Raw genomic sequence first — 21,229 nt, 5'->3', positions numbered from 1 at the left:
ATTATATTCTGCCGGCTTCTCACGTTAGTCTACCTCAATTTTAAAAAAATTTATATGTTACCATTATGTTTAAAGTTTACCCCCTTCGACCCATGATTAAAATGATCTAAGTCGATTACAATACGCATCCATACGTTTAAAACCTAATCTAAGTTTGCCGGGACTCAAAACCATCCCCAAAAGTACTCGATGTACTGCTGAGAACCCACCCCATATTATTTGTAGGCCGGTAATACGTCCTCCCTTTATTCACGCCAATAAATATATTCTTACAGAGTAAAAATCACGAATTCATATATTCTAGTTAACCCATTTTGTTGTGTTACTCGATATTCTACCGTGTTGACTCACGCAAATAAATACATTCACACAATCCGGTAGACCAGGGTTTCGATATTATACCAATGACTAACGCCAATTACCCGACCCTATTTTCGTCATTTTTTAGTTATTTTCTTCTGTGATAATGTCAGGGTGAATCTTGCCGTTTATACATTATATCCCCAATGTTTTCAAATGAAGGACGAATTGTTTATTTTTAGAGAATTTCTGTTATGTCAATAATTTTTACGACAATAAATAAATAATTGACCTTGCAATAAATGTGAAATGTCTCTGTGTAGTCTGTGGTAAATTGGTCGTTATAGATCATTTTGATCAGCCTATCATAGCAGGGTTGATCTGACGGGTTTCGGAACAGAGGTTGAAAAAGTGAAGATACAAAGACCAGAAAGTGCAGAGCAACAGTTGATTGATAAATAATTGTGTTAGACTGAAGGACACTGCAGAAGAAATAAAAGTTTTTTGGACAATCTGTACGACTAGTGTTGACTTTCGTGTTCTTTGGAAAGCGATAGCGAAAGAGAGAGTTTGAGAGAATCACTTAATTTAATACAAATTTGTCTTAAACTCGATTATATATATTTAAAATGAAAGTATTATTTCAAAATTAGTGAAGAAAATAAATGTTTTCAGTAATTCTATATTTTAGCCGTTTAATAATTTTGATGATGATGGCTTGGTTCATGGAGGACTTTTTGATTGGATAGAAAACACGTTGGCATAATAATGGTGCACTACAGTTGTAGTTTAATTGTGTGGTAAGCATACGGAACTAATGGTGTTAAGTTGATAAATAATTGTGTTTGACTGATGGACGCTCAGAAAAAATGAAAGCTTCTGGACAATCTGAACGACCAGTGTTGATTTTCGTGATCTTGAGTAAGAGGAGAGAGAGAGAGAGAGAGAGAGAGAGAGAGAGACAGAGAGAGAGAGAGAGAGAGAGAGAGAGAGAGAGCGATCAACCTAGAAAAAAGTTTGTCCTCCCTGGAGTTCCCCAAGGCTCACTTCTCGATCCGTTTCTGTTAAAACTCTTTATAATTTTCTGACTATCTCAATATAGAAAAATGTAAACATTCTCAACAACATTGTGATATATGTTTCTTTTTGAGTGTAAATTGTTTGGATTAGCATTGATAGGTGTGATTCCATAAAACAACAAGATCTTTTAACAATAATTTGAATTTTAAGAATCACGTTAAATCCACTCTCAACAAAAAAATACTTTAAACAATCAAAATTTTGAGAGAGTGTGTGTGAGAGAGATAATTAAATAGATAGATAGATCGATAAAGAGAGAGAGGGAGAGAGAGAGAGAGAGAGAGAGAGAGAGAGAGAGAGAGAGAGAGAGAGAGAGAGANCGATAGATAAAGAGAGAGAGAGAGAGAGATAGAGAGAGAGAAAGAAAGAGAAAATTAGATAGATAGATAAAGAGAGAGAGGGAGAGAGAGAGAGAGAGAGAGAGAGAGAATACTTTATTTAGGAACCAAGATCCCATAAGAATAGCAATAAGTTCACAGAAATTTTTACAAATCTTCAATTAATGAAAGTCTGACGTAATATATAACAATATCAATAATTAAACAATAACCATTTAGAGAAAAAATAGAAATAATGAAAGAGGTGTTACACCTTGTCCTATGAGAAATTAACCACAAAATGTTAAAACAAGCTTTCTTATGTACCAAAAGGACGTAATAATTACCAAACTATGTTGTCTCTGTTTGGAGGGATTTAAGAGAGGTAAGTGAGACGGTTTTGAGGATTTTTCATGCAGGGAATAGAGCAAATATAAAACTAATGAAAGCAATAAATCTAATCGTGCAATAAGACATACCTTCTCGCCTGAAATTAATTTGACACTATATCCGGTACGAAATAAGGCCTCTTTCATACATTTTGTGAATGTTTTGGTATTATTACTTAAAATGCTGTCTCATTCAGTCTTTTTTCGGTTAGACTCTATCCGAACAGATTGCATTAAGGAAATATAATATATAAAAGTATGAATATGTGAAAAAAAGGGAGCGGTTGGATGAGGAGGTGAGGAGTGAAGGCGAACCGAGGGAGTATTAAATATTCATCCTCTGTTCATTATTCAAGTAAGGCCGTGAGGAGAGAGGTCGGTAGATTAATCTAATTCCCTTTGGACACGACACATTGGTTTATTCAACACAACGCCCTCTCTTTATTCACATCTCGATTAGTTTCCCATCGATACCATAAGGGCGGGCCGGGGAGGCATGAATAAATTAATTTGTACAAATAAGCAATTTATACGGTGGCCACCTTAGTCCTCGGCCTGATTGAATCTGCGGGCGGGTTCCTAGACGGCCATGGCCCGACGTGAGAACCCATCTCAGACGTTTTAATTATTTCCAGTCGGTGGAAAAAAAAGCGCATCAGCTTTTTAGAAAAAAGGCTGAGCTTCTAAAGCACAGCAACGTGTCGATTAAGTTTAAGCATGTTTAGCCTTACTAAAACAATGCAGTAATATTACTTTGAGGTCAATGCCAAGGACTTGGGCCTAAGAGAAACTTAAATGTTTTTTTCTCTCGTAAAACTGGTTTTTAGTTGCTAATACTTTTATATTGTTTTTCTGACTGTGTCCTTGGTGGTCTCAAAAAGAAAGCCAAATCTGAATAAAATATAAATATGTTTACAAGCACAAGCCATCAAATATCACACAAAATGGAATATCCTTTGGAACAGTAAGTTTATTTGAAAAGAGCAGGATTTTGTAGGCCATACAAAATCAAACTTGATTGAACTCAAAAGCGAAAGAATTTTTAAAACGCAATAATATGTACGTATTTAAATACACGTTTATCATTGTAAGAATTAATCTTAAGGTTAGGAGGCACGTACTGATACTGGGAATAAACTCCATTCTCAATTTAAACTCAATTCCAAACACGAAATAATTTACACAGTAGTAATCATCCAATCTCAAAGTACTCCAATAAGTACCACAAGCGAAAACACCAAAAATCACCTTTATGATAAAATCCCTTATGGGTGAAAAAAAATGAAAACTGCTCTGGCGAAATTATTAAGAGCAGCGGACATGCCGGAATAAAAGAAATCTTGCCGGCCATCTACCCAAGGAATCGACCACGACAGGTATAAAGACAGATTAAGCAACGACCTGTGACATAGTAGCTCTAATAATAAAGAACGTCCACTTCTGGAGTGAATTTATTTTCCTCTTATTTGTAAGTATCGTACCTTGTATTCCAATAACTGCGTAGAATTGTTCATTAAAAGAAAAAAGAAAAATACACACAAATTTGATACGCCATGTCACTCAGTCAAATTGGTATCAAGGGGTCAGCCCTGAGCTGATGTCATCGAAGAGTGGCTCAGAACTCATCACAGATTTCTGAAGTTTCCCCAATTGGAAATGGAATGGCAGGACATATTAAAAATCGACTAAAGAGGATTCGGTAGTCCTGCTAACTTTCTTGGGATACTAAAACACAAAACCACACCTACAGTTACAGATGCGTATCACATCCGTAGAGAGGGAAGGAGAGATGGAGATATAGAGAAAAAAGGAAAGAAAAAAAGAGAGAGAGGTAAGGATTATGATATGGTTTATTTAACCACACATAATGAGGTCACATGGATCTTTCCTTTGGAACAGATATAACGAGATATTCAGCTCGAACGATAGACATAGATAAATAGATAGGTAGGTAGGTAGTGAGTGAGAGAGAGAGAAAGATAGAGAGAGGGTCATTTATTATCATTTATTAAACCTAGAATTTGTTTTAATCAAACAACGTGGAGTATGATGGATAGAAATATAGATACGAAGGAGAAACAGAAAGAGAGAGAGAGAGAGAGAGAGAGAGAGAGAGAGAGAGAGAGAGAGAGAAAGTGATTGAGGGGGGTGAGTGAGAACGTGATAAAGCGATTTGAGCGTGAGAGAGAAAGTCATTGATTGTAGATTGAGTGAGAGTGAGAGAGAAGAGAGGGAAGATGATTTCCTTTATTAAACCTCGAATTTTTTTTATCACTCAACGTAGAGATTGATAGAAAGATATGCAGAAATATAGATAGGTAGGGAGATAAAGAAAAAGAAAGAGAAAGAACGAGCGAGAGAGAAAGTGATTGATTGATTGAGTGAGAAAGTGTTTGATTTTTGGTTCAGTGAGTGAGAGAGATAGAGAGAAAGCTAGAGAGCGAGTGATAGATTGAGAGAGAGAGAGAGAGAAAGTGATTGATTGATTGATTGAGAGAGAGAGAGAGAGAAAAAGAGAAAGAGAAAGAGAAAGAGAGAGAGAGAGAGAGAGGGAGAGGGAGAGAGAGAGAGAGAGAAAGAAAGAGTAATATCTAAGTCTATGTTTGAAAAAACTAGGCCAAATGCTTTTTTCGGACGTCTATATAGCACATTTGAAATGGAACGCTTAAATAACCTAACAAGATCGATTGAGAAGGAGAATATGTGCAAAAAATACCAACTGACGGCTATCAAGGGATTTGTGAGGGAGGAAAAGTTTCGTTGTATTTTGCACTTTTAGCTTGAACTAGTTGGCAGAGCCGACACTCATTTTCACACCTAAAGGCGCGATGGTGTAATTACTATTTACAGTTTTAAAAATTATATAAACTCGCTTAAAGACAAGTGAAATCTTTCTTTCCCGACGAGTGCTGGACGCGTGAGCATAATTTCCCCCCCCTCAATATCTAAGCAAGTTGTATCATGGTTAAATTATAATTATAAAACCCTCTTTGCATTTATTTGTTTCACATTTAACGGATTAAAAAGGTTTTAAGGATATTTTTGCTGCCTTATTAAATTTTAAAAACTAAGTCCGTCGTACTTTTCCACCTGAATAGTTGTAAAATGATAAAACAAACTTAATAGGATGGTTTTTTTTAAACTGAGAGCCCGGTTGTATCAATTAACAGGATCGAGGAAGACATTAGTACACATCAAACAAAATGGGCATAATTATAACCAACAACCTCCGGAGATCTCAAGTCTGTCCTTTCCCATCTTTAACCATGTTTTAACCGTTCTTCCTAAATAGACGAAGTAGTTAGGACATTCCGTAATCATTGATTGATGATTCTCGTTCGGTAGTATCGAAGAAAAACTGGAAATATTTATCCAATGGAAACGACTAACGACCAAGGACTTGCTGATAATCGATTTGCCCACTGGAAACCGTCCTTTTTTTTTGTCCAGCACCCAGGGTTGTAAATCTCGTCCCCGAAGAATAGCAGATGCGCCAAACTAGAACAAATTGTCTCATTGTCCCCAAGTGTCAGGTAGCTCCGGATCCCACGCCAGGAACACTTGTAACTTTCCCAACAAAAGGAATCTCCGATCGGGTTACTTTCTCTCTTCTCGTACGTTCCCACTCCTTAGCCATTAACACTTCATAAAAGGGAAGAGGATATTCCAAAGTATAAGGAAAGAATCGATTTCGATAACAATATTTGACCACCTGCTGAAGATATTTGTTCAATATAAACGTGAGAGTTATGTTTAATAAATAAATCATCCCCCCTTACTCATAGTTTTGTACCTTCTATGTATAAATGGGCATCTAATTATATTATTTATTAAAGGTAAAACGTTTTAAATTAAAAAGAATTTTTAAAAAATCTCATAAATCCTTATTTTTCATATTTCTTTAACTGATTACATTCTATACAATAACGATCCTGTTTACTCGCTGTTAAAAATAAATTATGAATTCTGATGAAGATCGCATAAATAATAGGTCGAAAGGTGTACTAGAGGTAAAGATTGTTTTTTCTATAAAAAGGACCTCCTTACACTTCCAAAAAATTGATACTGATTGATGTCACCAGATTGGTCTAAAATGTCCTTTTTTCTGAAAGGTGGCGGTATTTTTGAATAAATAATACTATATTCTCGGCTATGGTGCACGAATGCGTTTGAACAAAACATGGTGGGAAGAACGAGTCACGAAGTTAGAAGTTATCAATTAGACTGACTCAGCGCTTAATTTCGTTAACCAAAACATCCATTCTCTTTCAACATTCTAACGATCCCGACAAATTTCTTCAAAAGTCAAATCCAAAAGAATGTTCTCACTTTGCCGGCAAACAGAAAATATAAAAGAATTTTTTTATTAAGTCAATTAGCCTTGTATTTCATTAAAACGCCTCTTTCTATTTTTCAACAGATCTTATCACAACTCGAAGGCGGAATAATCACATCAAAATCCCAGTTAAATCATAAATTAAAGAGGGGAAAAGAATGATTGTCGCAATGATCTCAAGTGGAATTACTTAGAATGGACGAAGGATCGGTAGATCGTGATATGCCTTGGGACAAAGTGAGTCAACCCTGGATGTTTTCCTGTCTTGGTGGGAGGAGGATCCAGTGACCTCAGCCTGTGCAAATCATTCACATTCTATGTGTCATCTAGCGGAAATAATGCCTGATACCGTCCAAAATCGTCAACATCGAATAAAAAACTTCATGCGTAACTTTCCAGCAGATTTAGATTTTTTGATAGGGCTGAAGGTCGTTATAGCGTCCCAATCTACCTCCTCCTTTAAAGATCACTATGTATCTTCAAGCCACAAAAAACAGCTTAGCTCTTGAAGCTTTTTGGATGTTAAAAACCTACAAACATACAAGGATTCCTGTTTTTTTTATTATATATAAACCTGGCATGATTGGAACGTCTTGTTTTGTGCTTTTAGGGTCAATAATTTTAAAACCAGCACAAGCCGATGGTTTTGCAACGGACTGTTATTAATTTTAAAACGTCCCGAAAGGTGTTCTTGAGTGTCAAGAAGCCAGTAGATCAGAAGATAGAAGGGCCCGCTAGGTCTAGGCGCCGATTCAATTAGGTGTGAATCCCGGCGCAGTCCTTTGAAGGGCCGAGGCGGACAAAAAGCCCGAGCGGCGATGATGAAGAGAGACAAAAAAGCAAAAGGGGAAAAATAAAAGGGAGAAAACCTCCTAGCCCAATGTCCGGTGATTAACTGCTATTGGGCCAGGGATGATGTAGGAGTTCATGCTACTGTTCGCCATACATATTCATAAGAGTGGCCTGGGGGCGTTTCCACCTCTAAAGTCCATTTTGTGTTATTGAACGTCCACTCTATTTGAAAAACATACGCGGTGTCCATTTAAAGTCAAAATTGTGGGGCTTTTTTATCCCTGAAATAACAACCCTTGAGAAGTTGGACATTTATTTTAGATGTCTACAAAACGCCTCTAACTCCTGAGATAATTGTACACACACTCTATTGTACACTCTCTGCTCACAACTCTTTCTGTTCTATGTTTTACACTAAGAGAACGCCGTGTGGTTTGAATGTCCGCAGGGAATCAAACAAGGATGGCTCTTAAGCCTTCCGCTCTTTGCCCTATTTTTGAACTACTTGGAGGAATTATTCGGTAGGGTTCAGAATCCTACAAAGGGACGACCAGATTGGTGTGTCTCGGATTTGGACCAAACATTTTTAGGTGATTCTAAACACCAAAATATCGGACACGTACCCGACACTTCTTGTGAACAGGCCTTGGTTTTGCAAAAAATAAAGTTGAAATATTCCGATTTTTAATTTTTTTAATTCTCCGTTCTAATTGCTCAAATCAACTATGAGAATGTATCATTTTACAGCATTTTTTACTCAGATTGCAATAAAAATATAGTAAAAACTATCAAATATTACCAACAACCAAAAAATTTCTAAAAAACATATGTTTTCAAGTAAACTAAGCCGGAAAGGGTGTTACTGACACAAAAAACAATGATAATGAACCTGATGAAGGACGTGAGGCGTCCGAAACGTTATCAATAAATGTTTGGAACGAAGCATTTGGACTTTTCTTCTGGGGCCGCTCACCTCAACATAAGTTTAAAATTAGCAATTGATTATCCAACGGCCGACTAAAACAAGGACTTTTTTTTTAGCGTCAATGGTTCAAGAGAAATTCAGCCCGACCATCTAAAAAGGACATCGTGTATGAGCATCTATTTACAATACTGAAAACTTTGGCTTCAAGTGCAATTAAATTTCAAATTGATTTACAAATAACAGAAATATAACCCCCATGCGGTTATTCTTCATAATACAGGCTACAAAAGTACCCCAGTATTCTAAATTTAAATGACCCGAGTATCCTATGACATGCTTAGTACATAGGCGCATAAATAAAAAATAAAATTGACCATATATGAACTATTGGTTTTGTTTTAAATGTAGGCATTCGATTGAGGATTAATAACATAAAGTAAGTTCTCCAGCATTATTACAAAGTTTAAAAATTTATCATGTGCGAATCATATAGTTCAAATCGGAAAAGAAAATGCTTAAAGTAAAATAAGACTTGTTAGGTTGGAAGTTTGGATCGAAAAAACCCAATCCTGTATAGTTTCAAAACAATCGAAGTTAAAATTGTATAGCTATAAAATATTATCGAGACATTATTATAGAATATCTGGGTCTTTTTTTCGGACACTACACTGAAGATGGCAAATGTTGAAACCCGTCTAACAGCCCAACCCAGCGATTGGCCAAACACAATTGTTTATCAACTTTTCCTCTGTAATTTGGTCTTTGCTCGGTATTTTGGTCTCCGGTCTTTGGAGTTCTTTTGATTGCGAACCGCGTCTCACAAACACAGCGAAGATAAGTAGACCAAAATGATCGGTAACGCCCAAATTACAGGTTCGTCATCCAGGAGACCACCGAAAAATCTCAGAACATACACTACTATGAAACAATATATAATATGTAAAATACGATTATATAACTTGGAAACGAAGAATCATTTCATTTTTTACTTCTAGAATTGCAGGGATGATTTATTATAATGGATTCATTACATTCTTAGCTTGATAAAACTTAATCGTTTATTTATTCAGTGCCGATTTGTTGCTTCATCTCCAAACTTTACAACCTGATTATACCAATGTAGTTATTTATTAGTATATAGATTTTGTAGTATACATCATACTGGTATTTAATTGATTTTATATTTTACCTTGTTACTTTTATTATTGAAAATAATTATTATTAAATTGGAATAGTTAAAAAATTAATCTTTCATCACATAAATTATACAATTTATAACATCCTATAGAAATAAAATCATATTTATAAAAAAACACCCAAGTCCTATAAAATTCAAAAAGGGAATCTTTTGAATTTAATATAATTAAATACATAATTTATTAATAAACAAAATCAGAACTAATTTCACCAATAACAAACAAAAAGTCTGGCATGGAGGATTTTTCAATGGGAAAATAATTAACAAATACATCGATGAGCTGATTAGAAGCTGAATCAAACTTCATTCTTGACTACCCTTTTTATTTGGAAAAAATCATCGAATATGTATCAATAATTCAACATAAAAAGTAGGGATGGAAAGTGTTTGAAATGGTGCAACGTTCCGGTTTGGCAAGGGTTCGTCACACATTTTCTACCGTAACATCATGGGGGAATGCGTCATCTCTAGAAATATAGAAAAATTGACGGTTTGTTGACGATATCGTTTAATTATTTATTTCTAAACAACAACAATAACAACAAGTTTTTTAAAAAAGTATTACAATCGGAGATGATTTGAATGAGCTATATTACAATTTTAAAAGAATATTCGCCGTTTTTCAAGTAAAAAGTAAATTTAACCGAACCATATTGATTTTGAACGAACTACTGTCAGATGAGACCAGTCTAAAGTTGTATGTTACATTTTCGCTGCAACAGCAGTCTTGTTTAATGGTTTTCAAGTAAAAAGTGAGTTTAGACGGACCAGATTGACTTTGAAGGAACCACTGTGGGATGAGATCTGTGTAAAGTTCTGTTACAATTTTTAATGCAACATGTGACGTTTTATTTGACGTTCTTGAAGTGCAAAGTGAGTTTAGAAGGAGTAGATTGATTTTGAAGGAACAATTGTCAGGTGAGATCAATGTAAAGTTCTGTTACATTTTTTATGCAACATGTGATGTCTTGGTTGACGTTCTTGAAGTGCAAAGTGAGTTTAGACGGACCAGATTGATTTTGAAGGAATACCGTGAGATTAGATCTGTGTAAAGTTCTGTTACATTTTTTATTCAACGTGTGAAATCTTATTTGATGGTTTTCAAGGAAAAAGCGAGTTTAGACGGGCCAGATTGATTTTGAAGGAACTATTGTCAGGTGAAATCAATGTAAAGTTCTGTTACAATTTTTATGCAACATGTCAGGTCTTATTTTTATGGTTTTCAAGTAAAAAGCGAGTTTTGACGAACCAGATTGATTTTGAAGGAACTAATATCAGGTGAAATGAGTGTAAAGTTCTATTAAATTTTTAATGCCACATGTGACGTTTTATTTGACGTTCTTGAAGTGCAAAGCAAGTTTAGACGGACCAGATTGATTTTGAAGGAACTAACTTCAGGTGAGATCAGTGTAAAGTTCTGTTACATTTTTTATGCAACATGTGAAGTCTTATTTGATGTTTTTTAAGTAAAAAGCGAGTTTTGACGNTAAATAGTGTAGAAAGATACTGGATTAAATTTTGAACTAAATACATTGAGTGGTACTTTAAATTTGTCCATTAGTTTAGTGTATTTATATAAGAAAATAAACAAAACAGGAAGTCCGATTTTAATGTTCGATACAGTTATAAAATACACTTGACAATTTTTTTAAAACGAATTATCAACCGTGAAAATCGGTCCACAAGCTTTTAAGAAAAATTATGTTAGAACTTGCACTAGTAATGGGGTACAATTTTAATTAATAAATTGAAATTAACCAGTGTCGTTCTAAATTTATGTACTTTACTACCAAACTGTATTATACTTATTATATTCATAAAGCATTATTATTTTGTTGTATTAAGCATTTGTAGATATATTTTTGACTGAACCGTCGAACTGGCTGTCCAAGATTAATATTTACTGTTTTTACTTTCCTAATATTTTTGTATATTATTACCTAAATAAACTTCTATCTGAACACCTGTCCTATGCAAAGATTTTGGTTTTTTATAGTACAAAGTATGAAGATGAAGTAAAAAATTATTAATTTTTCTGAAACAGCTAGCTTTTCAATTTGTTTTATTTTAGAACTGAACAGAATTTTTTTTACATTAAGTGAGATAACACCTGGTTGCCATATAGATGTGATAAAGGTAGTATAAAATTTAAATTTCTAAAACTTGACTACTAGGCAACGCATTTTAAGAGGTTTAGAACGTATTTAATGCCACTTGGGTGGGTGATACTGCTTAATCCACTTATCAAGAACTTAAATTTCACTTTTGCTTACATGCATGCTAGTTCAAATTTTATGGATAAAATCAAGTCATAATCTCAAGTAGTAATTAATACTTTTTAGACGATCCAACTGAGTGATTATATATTTCTATGATTTTTATAAAAACTGTTGGCTAGCCGCTTTAAGTACTTAAGGAATGACACAGGGATTAACTTTGGTAATCACTATATAGGTTTTGTGGTGTACGTTTTTTCAAAACAGGAGCAGGTGAGATTTAAGAAAAATAGGCAAAAAGTAGACAAACGAAGAGATACAATTTATCAAACGGACAGCTCCTGTATTATGGCGTTGCCGTCTCCCGGCTAATAGTAAAAAAGCGTCAGTTCAGAATGAGATAATAACCCCCGAATCCTATAATCTTGGTTTGGATAAGCAGAAAATTCGTCGCTAGTGGGCGTTTAACAACCCCGCGGAAGCGGAATGTGCGAAGGCGTCCCCCTGGGCGTTTTAATTAGACGTCGCCTCGTTCGCAACGGAACACTGACAGACGCGTATTTGTCCTGATAACAAATAACAACAAATTTATATTAAACTTAAAACGTTTTGACTGGTTGTACAGTTTTTGCAATTTATCGCAAAACCCAGGACCATCTCAATTTAACAACGAAAGATTATGAGTTTACCTTTCAAATAGCAAAATAATCATGCTTAAGTGTTATTGAGGAAGTACTTAGTAAATCAAGATTGCTCAACAAGAATTATCTAAAAATGTCACCATTAAGTTCTAATGAGTAGGCGCATAAATTAACATTGATGTGTTTTACACGACATTATTTCGAGAATTCTTTAGAACTCGAGTACTTTGGTAAGGTTTTAGTTTGAGCGATCGTTCAAATTGTATACATGGCATCGATTGGTATATACCATAAAAACTTGTCAAGGATCTAAGCAGGGAGAGGCAGTAACTGCTTTTGTTTTTCTGGAATTTACTTTTAATATCATTCCAAAAATGGATTATTTTTGATCAAAGTTGTGATTTTGTTTTAAAAAACTCACTAAATCGGGCAGTTCAATATAGACATTAAGGATATAAGCAGGGAGAGGCAGTAAGTGACTCTTTGTTTTTGAATTTTGCGGTGAATTATTTGATAGATCAAAGGTATTACTTTCTGTTTAAAACTACAAGTACTATTTCTAAATGTCGTATATAAACATCAAGGATATAAGCAGGATCAAAGATACCATAAAATCTTGTTGAATTCTTTAGAACTCGAGTATTTAGGGCAGACTTAATCCCCAACTGTTTTTAGTTGTGCGATATTCCAAATAGTATACCTGGCATATTGGCATATACCATAAAAACTTGTTGAATATATAAAATATCACACTTTTGATATAAAAAAATAAATCAATTTAGAAATAATAACAAGTAAATTGATTTGTTTTTTTATATCCAAATTGTGATATTTCCTTTTTAATAATTTAAACACTAAATCGACCGGTCTTTAGGGATATAAACAGGAAATGGCGACGTGTGACTGTTTTCGTGAATTTTGCTTTTTGTAAATAAGAGCGACTATTATTGTTATTATTACAAAATTGATCTATTCGGTAAAATCAAAGGTGATATTTTATGTTTAAAACTACCAGGACTATTTCACTCTGTTGAATATAAAAATCAAGGATGTAAGCAGGTAGAGGCAAGAAGGGAATATGAGTATGAGAATTGATTATTCACAAACTGCATTATTTGGTATCTCAAAGTATTTATTTAAAAAATACAATTTCCAGCTGTTGAGGATTATAGGGAAACTGCAAGATGGGAATCGTGACTTTTCGCGTATTTTTCTTGTGTTATCATTCCAGAATTGCTTTATTCGGTAGATCAAAGGTGTGATATTTTATTTTTCAAAATACCAACACTAAATCGGGCAGACGGCTTTAGAGTTATAAGAAGAGAGAGACAATATGTGAATCTTGCGTTTTCATGAGGAAAGCATTATTGCTATTATTTCCAAGATCTCTTTGTTCTGTAGATTATATTTTATTTTCAATAAATCGATATATTTTTGGATCATAAGCAGGGAGAGTCAAGATGCGAATTAATGACTTTTTGTGAATTTAATTGCGTGTTATATTTTATGTTAATGTTGCGGAATTGCTCTTATTTTTCATCCGAGTGTTGTTACAGTTACTTGTTACATTAGGGAGATAAGCCGGGGGAGGACAAATGTGAATCATGCGCATTCGTGAATTATTTTTGTGCTATTATTCCTGAATTGCTTTATTCGGTAGATCAAATGTGTGATTGGTTTTTTCAAAATACAAACACGAAATCGAACAATTGATCAGTGGAATTCAGAGTTATAAGTATCGAGTGGTAAAATGTGACTCTTCTTTCCGTGAATTTCTGTTAGATTTTACAAGACCGACGAACTCGGATGTTGACATTTCCAGAATTAATTTAATCTGTTGATGTATTTATGTCCTTTTTTTAAACAGTAAATTGGTTATATGCTTTGGGGTCATAAGCAGGGTGTGTATTAATGCGTTTTCGTGAAATTTACTTGCACTATTATTCCAGCAGTGATTTATTCGCTAAATGGCGTTTTCTTTTTAAAATACAAACACTAAATCATTGAATACAGATTTAGGAAAGTAGGGAGAGGCTAGATGTCCTGCGTCTTCGTGAATGTTGCATGTCTTAAAAGTGTTATTCCCACAATCGCTATAGTCGGTACTTGCAATTAACTTTTAAAAATATAAACTTTAACTGAAGCAGTTTTTTTTTAAACTTTTCGAAAGATCGGCACATGTGAAACAGCACGAGATATGATTTTTTAAGAGGGTTCACAACAGTAGAGGTCATGTCACCCTCGGGGTGTCTGTGTTTTTGAAAAAAAAAGCCTATTTGTAAGTATGTCGGGTTGAATGCAGGGCCACTGGATTCGAACCCGGACATTTATTTTACAGTGATGAGCGCCATGTCAACGCCTAAACCGTAACAGCCACAGATATAGTTTTACATAAATTTTAGGGATATAATCAGGGAGAAGCAAGATGTGACTCCTGCGTTTTAGTGAACTGTGCTAAAACTAAATTATTTCCAGAATTGCTTTGTTCAGCAATTGTTTTTTTTTTGCAATTCAAAGACGAAATCTATCTTTTGAATATAAACTTTAAGGATATAAACAGGGAGAGGCAAATTTTGGTTCAGTAGATTAATGTAATATAATTAATTTTAATGGCTATGAAAATGCTATACAGGTACAGAAAAATACAATTATCTCCATTTTGCTGTATAATTAATACTAAACATTTACTGACATTTTCCAAGTGTGGATTGGTGTTCGAAAAAGACGTTCGGGGCGTACACAATGCTTCGCAGTTCTTTCAGTCTCCTAGGGGCTCACCTTCGCTCCCGGCGATTTTTATTGTATCTTTATGACCGTGCCGGTGCCAGATCAATCCGTTCCTCGAAACGCAATTCCAGGTCCCATTACCGCAAGGGTAAAACGAAGAGTCGACCATGGGCAGGGCTGGGAGAATGAAACTCGAAAGCAAAAAGATTCCGGGGATCCCTGGCGCTAATCAACCCGGGGGCGCCACTATAACCATTATTTCCCGTCCTCGTTTTATCCGATGCTTCGTGAGAGATACGACTTAATAAAATAATTTTGGTATTATTAATTTTTTGAGATTTCCAGAGTCTGCAAAGCGATAAATCATGTGATGATCATTTTGGTCTGTTTTGCATGCTTCAATGATGAAAAACTGACAAGAACAGGAAAACAGCCTGTAAAGATAGAACCAAATGATCGAAAATGACCAAGCTATATTTTAATTAATTAAATTAAAAATATGAATCTTATTTTTTACTTTCAATCTATCATATTCTTTTCTAATTTACATTGCCTTTTTTATAATTTTACAGTCTCTTAAAGCTTTCCACCTAAGCATGTTAATGTATTAATTCTGTTATTGAAATTCTAAGGAGGTCTCTGAGCAAATCGAACATAACATGATCATAAACATTTCGAAATATCGTTTAGGTCAGAAAATTTTTCGAAAAATCTGTGTGAATCATCTGCTGAGAAGAGTTGCAATTTGCCACATGGTGCCCTTTTTAATTGGAATTGATTGTGCCATTTGTCATTGAAATGATGTCATTAAATCTCACAGAGGTATTGTTCGCTATCAAGGTATCGGGATATTTTACAAACAAATCTGCGTTGGTGCTTTATATATGCGATTTCAACCTATCTGTTCTATTTTTAAGTCAAGGTTTGAATAAGGTTGATCTGAGTAAATGTTATTTCAGACTGCTTCAAGCACGAAGTCGGTTTCTTAATCTCTCCACAGCGGTTTTCCCTTGTGCAATACCGGGCCTTTTACTTTATCAAATATGTGTACAAACTGGTGACATTTTCATCGACCTGGGAGGGGGTTAGGCAAATAAGTATAATTAAAAAATAAAACAGGGCCTATGTAAAACTTTCAAATTGAAAAAGAAAATGAAGAGACCCTTTAACGACCGCGTGATGGCATCTCGGTAATGAAGCGGCCAAGGCCGTCGAAAAGCGGCCAAGAGGAAGAAAGTGACATGGAGTCATTACCAGGAACCGAAGAGCGTAATGAAATTCGGTCTGGACAACATGGCCGCAACGGCTCCAGGAGGAGGCGAGAAACGTGATTTTTTTGGTTATTTTCTCTGAAAAAGATAAATGGACCATTTAGCAACCGCCGCCGCAAAACCAGTCCAGATGGATCGATAGAAAAAGAAGGAAAAAAACAACAACAACCACGGAGTAATGGGCCGTAAAATAAAAATCGAATATTCGAAAAATGGAGGTGAACTCATAACAAGGTAACGAGATTGCGGAGATAGAAATTTAAGCACGAATAAGGCTCAACTGCATCATTAGATCTTGTCACTTGGAGAGTAATTTATATAAATTTATCTTAAAACAGTGAAAAAACAATATCATAATGATAAAAATCGCACAAGATAAATAATTGAACAGACGAGTATAGTTTTTGACTTTACTCCTTTTGACTTTCCCCTAGTTTATTCCAAATATTTCATTACATTCCTGGAAAATTGGACAAATTTGTCTCATACAAAGAAAAATCTAAAGATAAAAATGCAAAGCCATAACTTTTTAAACGTTTCTTGGATAGAATAAGCCATAGATTACTTTACATCAAAATTCAGCTCATGTTATGTTGGGTTTAACATTCTACTGTTTATGTAATGACCATTATTTGTCTACTAAACCATTATTCATTTAAATGTGCAACACTGTACGAAAAGAATGACACGTAAACGGACTTAATCGGCCGCAACTCCGACTAAGAACGTTCAAATGACCAATTGAAATTCATTACTTTAAACAAGAGAGTCACGATTTTAAAGTTGAAACGAGCTTTGCATGACGTTTCTTACCCTGATGTACATCCATTTACAGCAAAGTTATTTAAAATAATCTCAATCTGGTGTATGTTTTACTGGCGTTTTATCCTGTTGCAAAGGAAACGATACACAGTGGTACTGAGGCAGCAAAAAACACTTTTTTTAAATGTTTTATTTTAGATTCACTAAAATCGCCGAGAATCCAATCCGATTACACGACATTTGAAAAATGGCAAAAAGGAGGGAAAATTCAAAAAGGTGGGGTTGAGATGGGAAGTTGGTATCCGAGTGGATCGAGGTCACGATAGCTCAAGTGGTAGAGCAGCGGCGTATCTAGCCAAAGATCGTTGGTTCGAATCCCGCTCGTGCCATTGACTTTTTTATCTCAACTTGTTTTATTTTAGTTTTCAAGGTTAGAATTTTATGATTTGTAACATTGCATTTGAATGTCGTTTTTTCATGGATATAATTTTTGTACGACTTAAGCCAAAACAAGCCCAAAATATGAAGTTTGTTGTGTAAATTTTTATGTTGTTTATAAATTATCTAAACCCAAATTACTGTATAATAGTTTTATAACACACTGCATATAACCAAATAGTAAGAATCCTAAAATAAACGTAAATGAATTCAAAGTTTTTCTGGATCTGCATGGATTTAAAAAAACGCTCCACAGAGCTTCAAGATAAGACCGATTATTTGTTTAAGCTTTAACCTTTCCCCACCTAATTTATGAATATAATCTTTCACCAACTTTTCCAAAAATGTAACAAAAAATAAAACTTTTCGACTAGTGTATTCTTAACATCTTAATTAATGCAGCTAATTGTATTACTCTGCTCCAACATGTCTTTTGAGGTTAAAATTTTCTGCAGTTTGTTATCTGGGATTGAGTAATAAATCTGCAAACTTCGAAGCTTCTAGAGTAAATAGATCTATAATTCCGATAACCTCAAAACCTTGTCAGGTCAACCAAAAGTGTTGTAACTCAGGATTTTTCCTTGGCGGGAAGGATACCGAGTTGCTAGATCTTTTATTCTGTTATAAATATTGAAATGATTATGAGACTTTCAGTTGATTCTTTATTCTTCATAATTGTTTAAATGTTAGCATGATTTAAATGAACTGATTTGAGGACAAATTTCATTATTTAAGACACTTTCCGAGCACTGTGCGACGCCAGGTAGAAAAAAATTGATAAAATGAAGTACCAAATGTATATTAAGCATGTTTGTATTCAGTTCAGAAATAGCAGGACCTGGTTTTATTAATATTTTTCTTGGTTAGCCGAACATAATGAACTTAGTCTACAACATGAAAAATTAGCGATCACCTCAGTTACAACACAAACAATTATTATTGACTATTCTGCCCCTAATGTCGCAAAACAGATGCATGTTGGTCAACCAAGCTTAGAGAAAAATATATTTTTTTAGCATTTGTTGTTGATTATAGAACGAATATGCATAAATGCGTGGAATTTTTTTTTTTAGGTGCGTTAATTAGACCTTGATTGTGAGACTTAGATGGGGTTCTTTAGTATCATGGTAATTTCCGTGGGAATGAATAAAGGTTAATAATGTTTATATAACAAATAATTACGAATAAATGAGGTTATGTTAAAGAACTACCGCGCGTTTGAAACAAGTCAACCAACTGTGATTATTAACGTTGCAAAGATGGTCAAATGTGTTCCCAAGTTTTAAAAGTGATCCCCGAAGATCATGGGATATTTTTAAGTGAGGTACAAAGCTGTACTGACCATTATTTCTTGTTCGGTGGGCCAAGTGTCCGTCGCACATGCTTTGACTGTTGTGTTGAGCTCAGGTACCTGGAACAGAGAGGAAGAGAGTCAGCAGACGGCCATTAGTCAGTTGGAGTTATTACAAAGTAAACTGTCAGAGTCTAACAAGGATCGGTAGCCGGCCTACAAATGAACGGGGAAGCTAATGAGTTGGATATTTACATGTTAGCCCCGGGCCAAGCGACGAGACATCAACGTATTCATGCCATGTTTCGATGTTTCGCGCGAAGGAAATATCCAGATCGCTGCTTTTTATAAATTAGGTATAATCATTACAGGATTTTAGCTAAGATCTAAAAATTAAGTAATAATCTGTATTTCTATATTGAAATTTATTTCCTTTTCATTCATGATCCTGTCTCACAATGAATGTTTTCAGTAATCTATAGGTCACTTCTCATCCTGCATACATTTTTTAACAGTCTTTTTGTTGAAATAAACTCGGAATAGGATTTTCTCAGCTTTCTTTGAATTTACAAGTCTGTGAGCAGTAAGTTCTTCACAAATGTGTATTATTCGGATGGTTCTTCCAGTACCACTCTTAAGGCCAATTTCATATTTCTCTTTCAGTCTTATTACCAGCAGTCTAATTTATTAATCACAGCCGAGTCCCACATTGCACTTGGGGTCTGCGGGAACGCCGACATGTCTGGTAGTTTTCGTTCATTTTAATTTGCCATTTTCGCCGTTTTGGCCATCTTTAGTAAATTTTTTTTTGTTATTCTGCAATCGATAACATCTTTGTTCTGTCTAATCTAATACATCTGAAGCTCTCAGAATAGCGAAGGAAAGTGCATTGTTTTTTCATAGACTTAAAGGCAGCTTTTGACTCAGTCATTCATCCTTATTTCTAAAGCTCATGGGTATATCGTCTAAGTTTGTGGGTATACTTAAATGCTTTTATACCTCGGGAGCCTCAGCGGTTCGAACCTCAGAAGGAATTTCTAAATACAGTAGGAACTGGAGTAAGACAAGGGTGTGTGCTTAGCCCCATGTTATTTGCCCTTTTTGTAAACGATATTGTTAACCTACTAGAAGGAGGAATTCTTGTTGGTAATACCAAAATAACAATATTATTATATGCGGATGATATAGTCCTAATTGCTGAGAGTCCGGCTAGTTTGCAAAATAATATTCGAATCTTTGAGTCCTTTTGTGATCTTTGGAACTTATCTGTAAATTTAAAAAAGTCAAAAATTATGATCTTACGCAATGAGGGTAAACCGGCTGGTAAAATGGTTTTATAAGGGTTACAAAATCCAAGTAGTCAATAGGTACAAATACCTGGGTGTTATTTTTACTCCGCGTCTTTCCCTATCTCACCATTTTGAAGCAAGAATTTCGGTTGCAAAAACAGGTTTAAACTGTGTCTGATGAGTGAGATACGAGTGGCTTTCAGATATGCAATAATTGTCGTCCCTGTACAATTATAATAACTTATATATAATATTATAACTTTTACTTTTACTGCTTTGTTTTTTAGTACTCTATCAGTTCTCAAAAGGTAATTTGTTCTTATTTAATTCTTTTTGTTGTCTTCATTTTTCTCATATTTCCATCTATTATGATTCATACACCTGCTATATGTTAATTTTCTCTTCGAATTTTTTTGTTTTAATATTTCTGTATTTGTAAGCTTTTAAGCAGCAAACTCAGCAGACGGCAATTAGCATGCTTATTATACTTTGTATCAGTATTTCTATTTTTTTTTTATCAATTCTAATAAAGTATTGTGTATTGTATTGTAGTAAATTTTTTGTGAGACCGACCAATCACTGAGGCTGATGAGAACAGAAACGCGTCTGACAAATCAAAAGTGAACAGAAACGGCCAAACTATGTCGGCTTTCATTATGAGATTTTTTCTTGTGGTCTGCAGGGAGAGAAACTGAATACTGGCATATCCGTTCGTTTAGTTCATTTTTATTTGGCAACCTTCGCTGTTTTTGCCTGTCCATATTTTATTTTTTCCGAATTTGAAAAGTTGAAACGCGTCGGACAAGCCAAAATGATCAGAAATACCAAACTGCATGTCACCTTCATCCAATCCACAATTTTGTTATAACTAGCATTCTGGGTATATAATAATGAACCAAATTCACATGTTTGATTGTCCCTAATCATAATGATAACGATAATATATTTTTACAATTTTGCTATACTCTCAAACTGCTTTCAAAAATTCAGGTACTGATACACATCAAGAGCATAATTTTATGACCATTTAACCACCATGAAAACTTTGAAACATGATACAAGGTCATTCATCAAACAATTAGGATGTGACAAATAAAAAGCCCTGTTAAAGAAGATTTACTTGAAAGTCAACAAAAACAATCCTGTCTATATTAATGCCCAAATATTTCAAAATTATGAAGTTTACATAAAAAATGAGTATAATGTATACAATATATACACACGCAAACGACAGCCAAGACTTAAGAAATTTGAGAT

General features: G+C 34.5%; 1 protein-coding gene across 5 annotated transcripts in view; it reads right to left on the bottom strand.

The window, feature by feature from the left end:
• LOC106669425 (transcription factor Sp9) overlaps window positions 1-21,229 on the bottom strand; it is a 56,136-nt gene that overhangs the window by 7,240 nt on the left and 27,667 nt on the right. For 4 of the 5 annotated variants that reach the window (XM_014398897.2, XM_014398899.2, XM_014398901.2 and 1 more), the window contains exon 2: window positions 18,735-18,803. The exons of the other annotated variant lie outside the window; for it this stretch is intronic. In XM_014398897.2, the coding sequence (XP_014254383.1) occupies window positions 18,735-18,803 (69 nt within the window). The remainder of the gene's footprint in view (window positions 1-18,734; window positions 18,804-21,229) is intronic. 5 annotated transcript variants of the gene reach the window in all.

The sequence above is a fragment of the Cimex lectularius genome, unplaced genomic scaffold, assembly GCF_000648675.2.
Source record: "Cimex lectularius strain Harlan isolate CLEC.00 unplaced genomic scaffold, Clec_2.1 scaffold11, whole genome shotgun sequence".
Taxonomy (NCBI): Eukaryota; Metazoa; Arthropoda; class Insecta; order Hemiptera; family Cimicidae; genus Cimex; species Cimex lectularius.
This window is presented reverse-complemented; position numbering and strand designations above follow the sequence as displayed.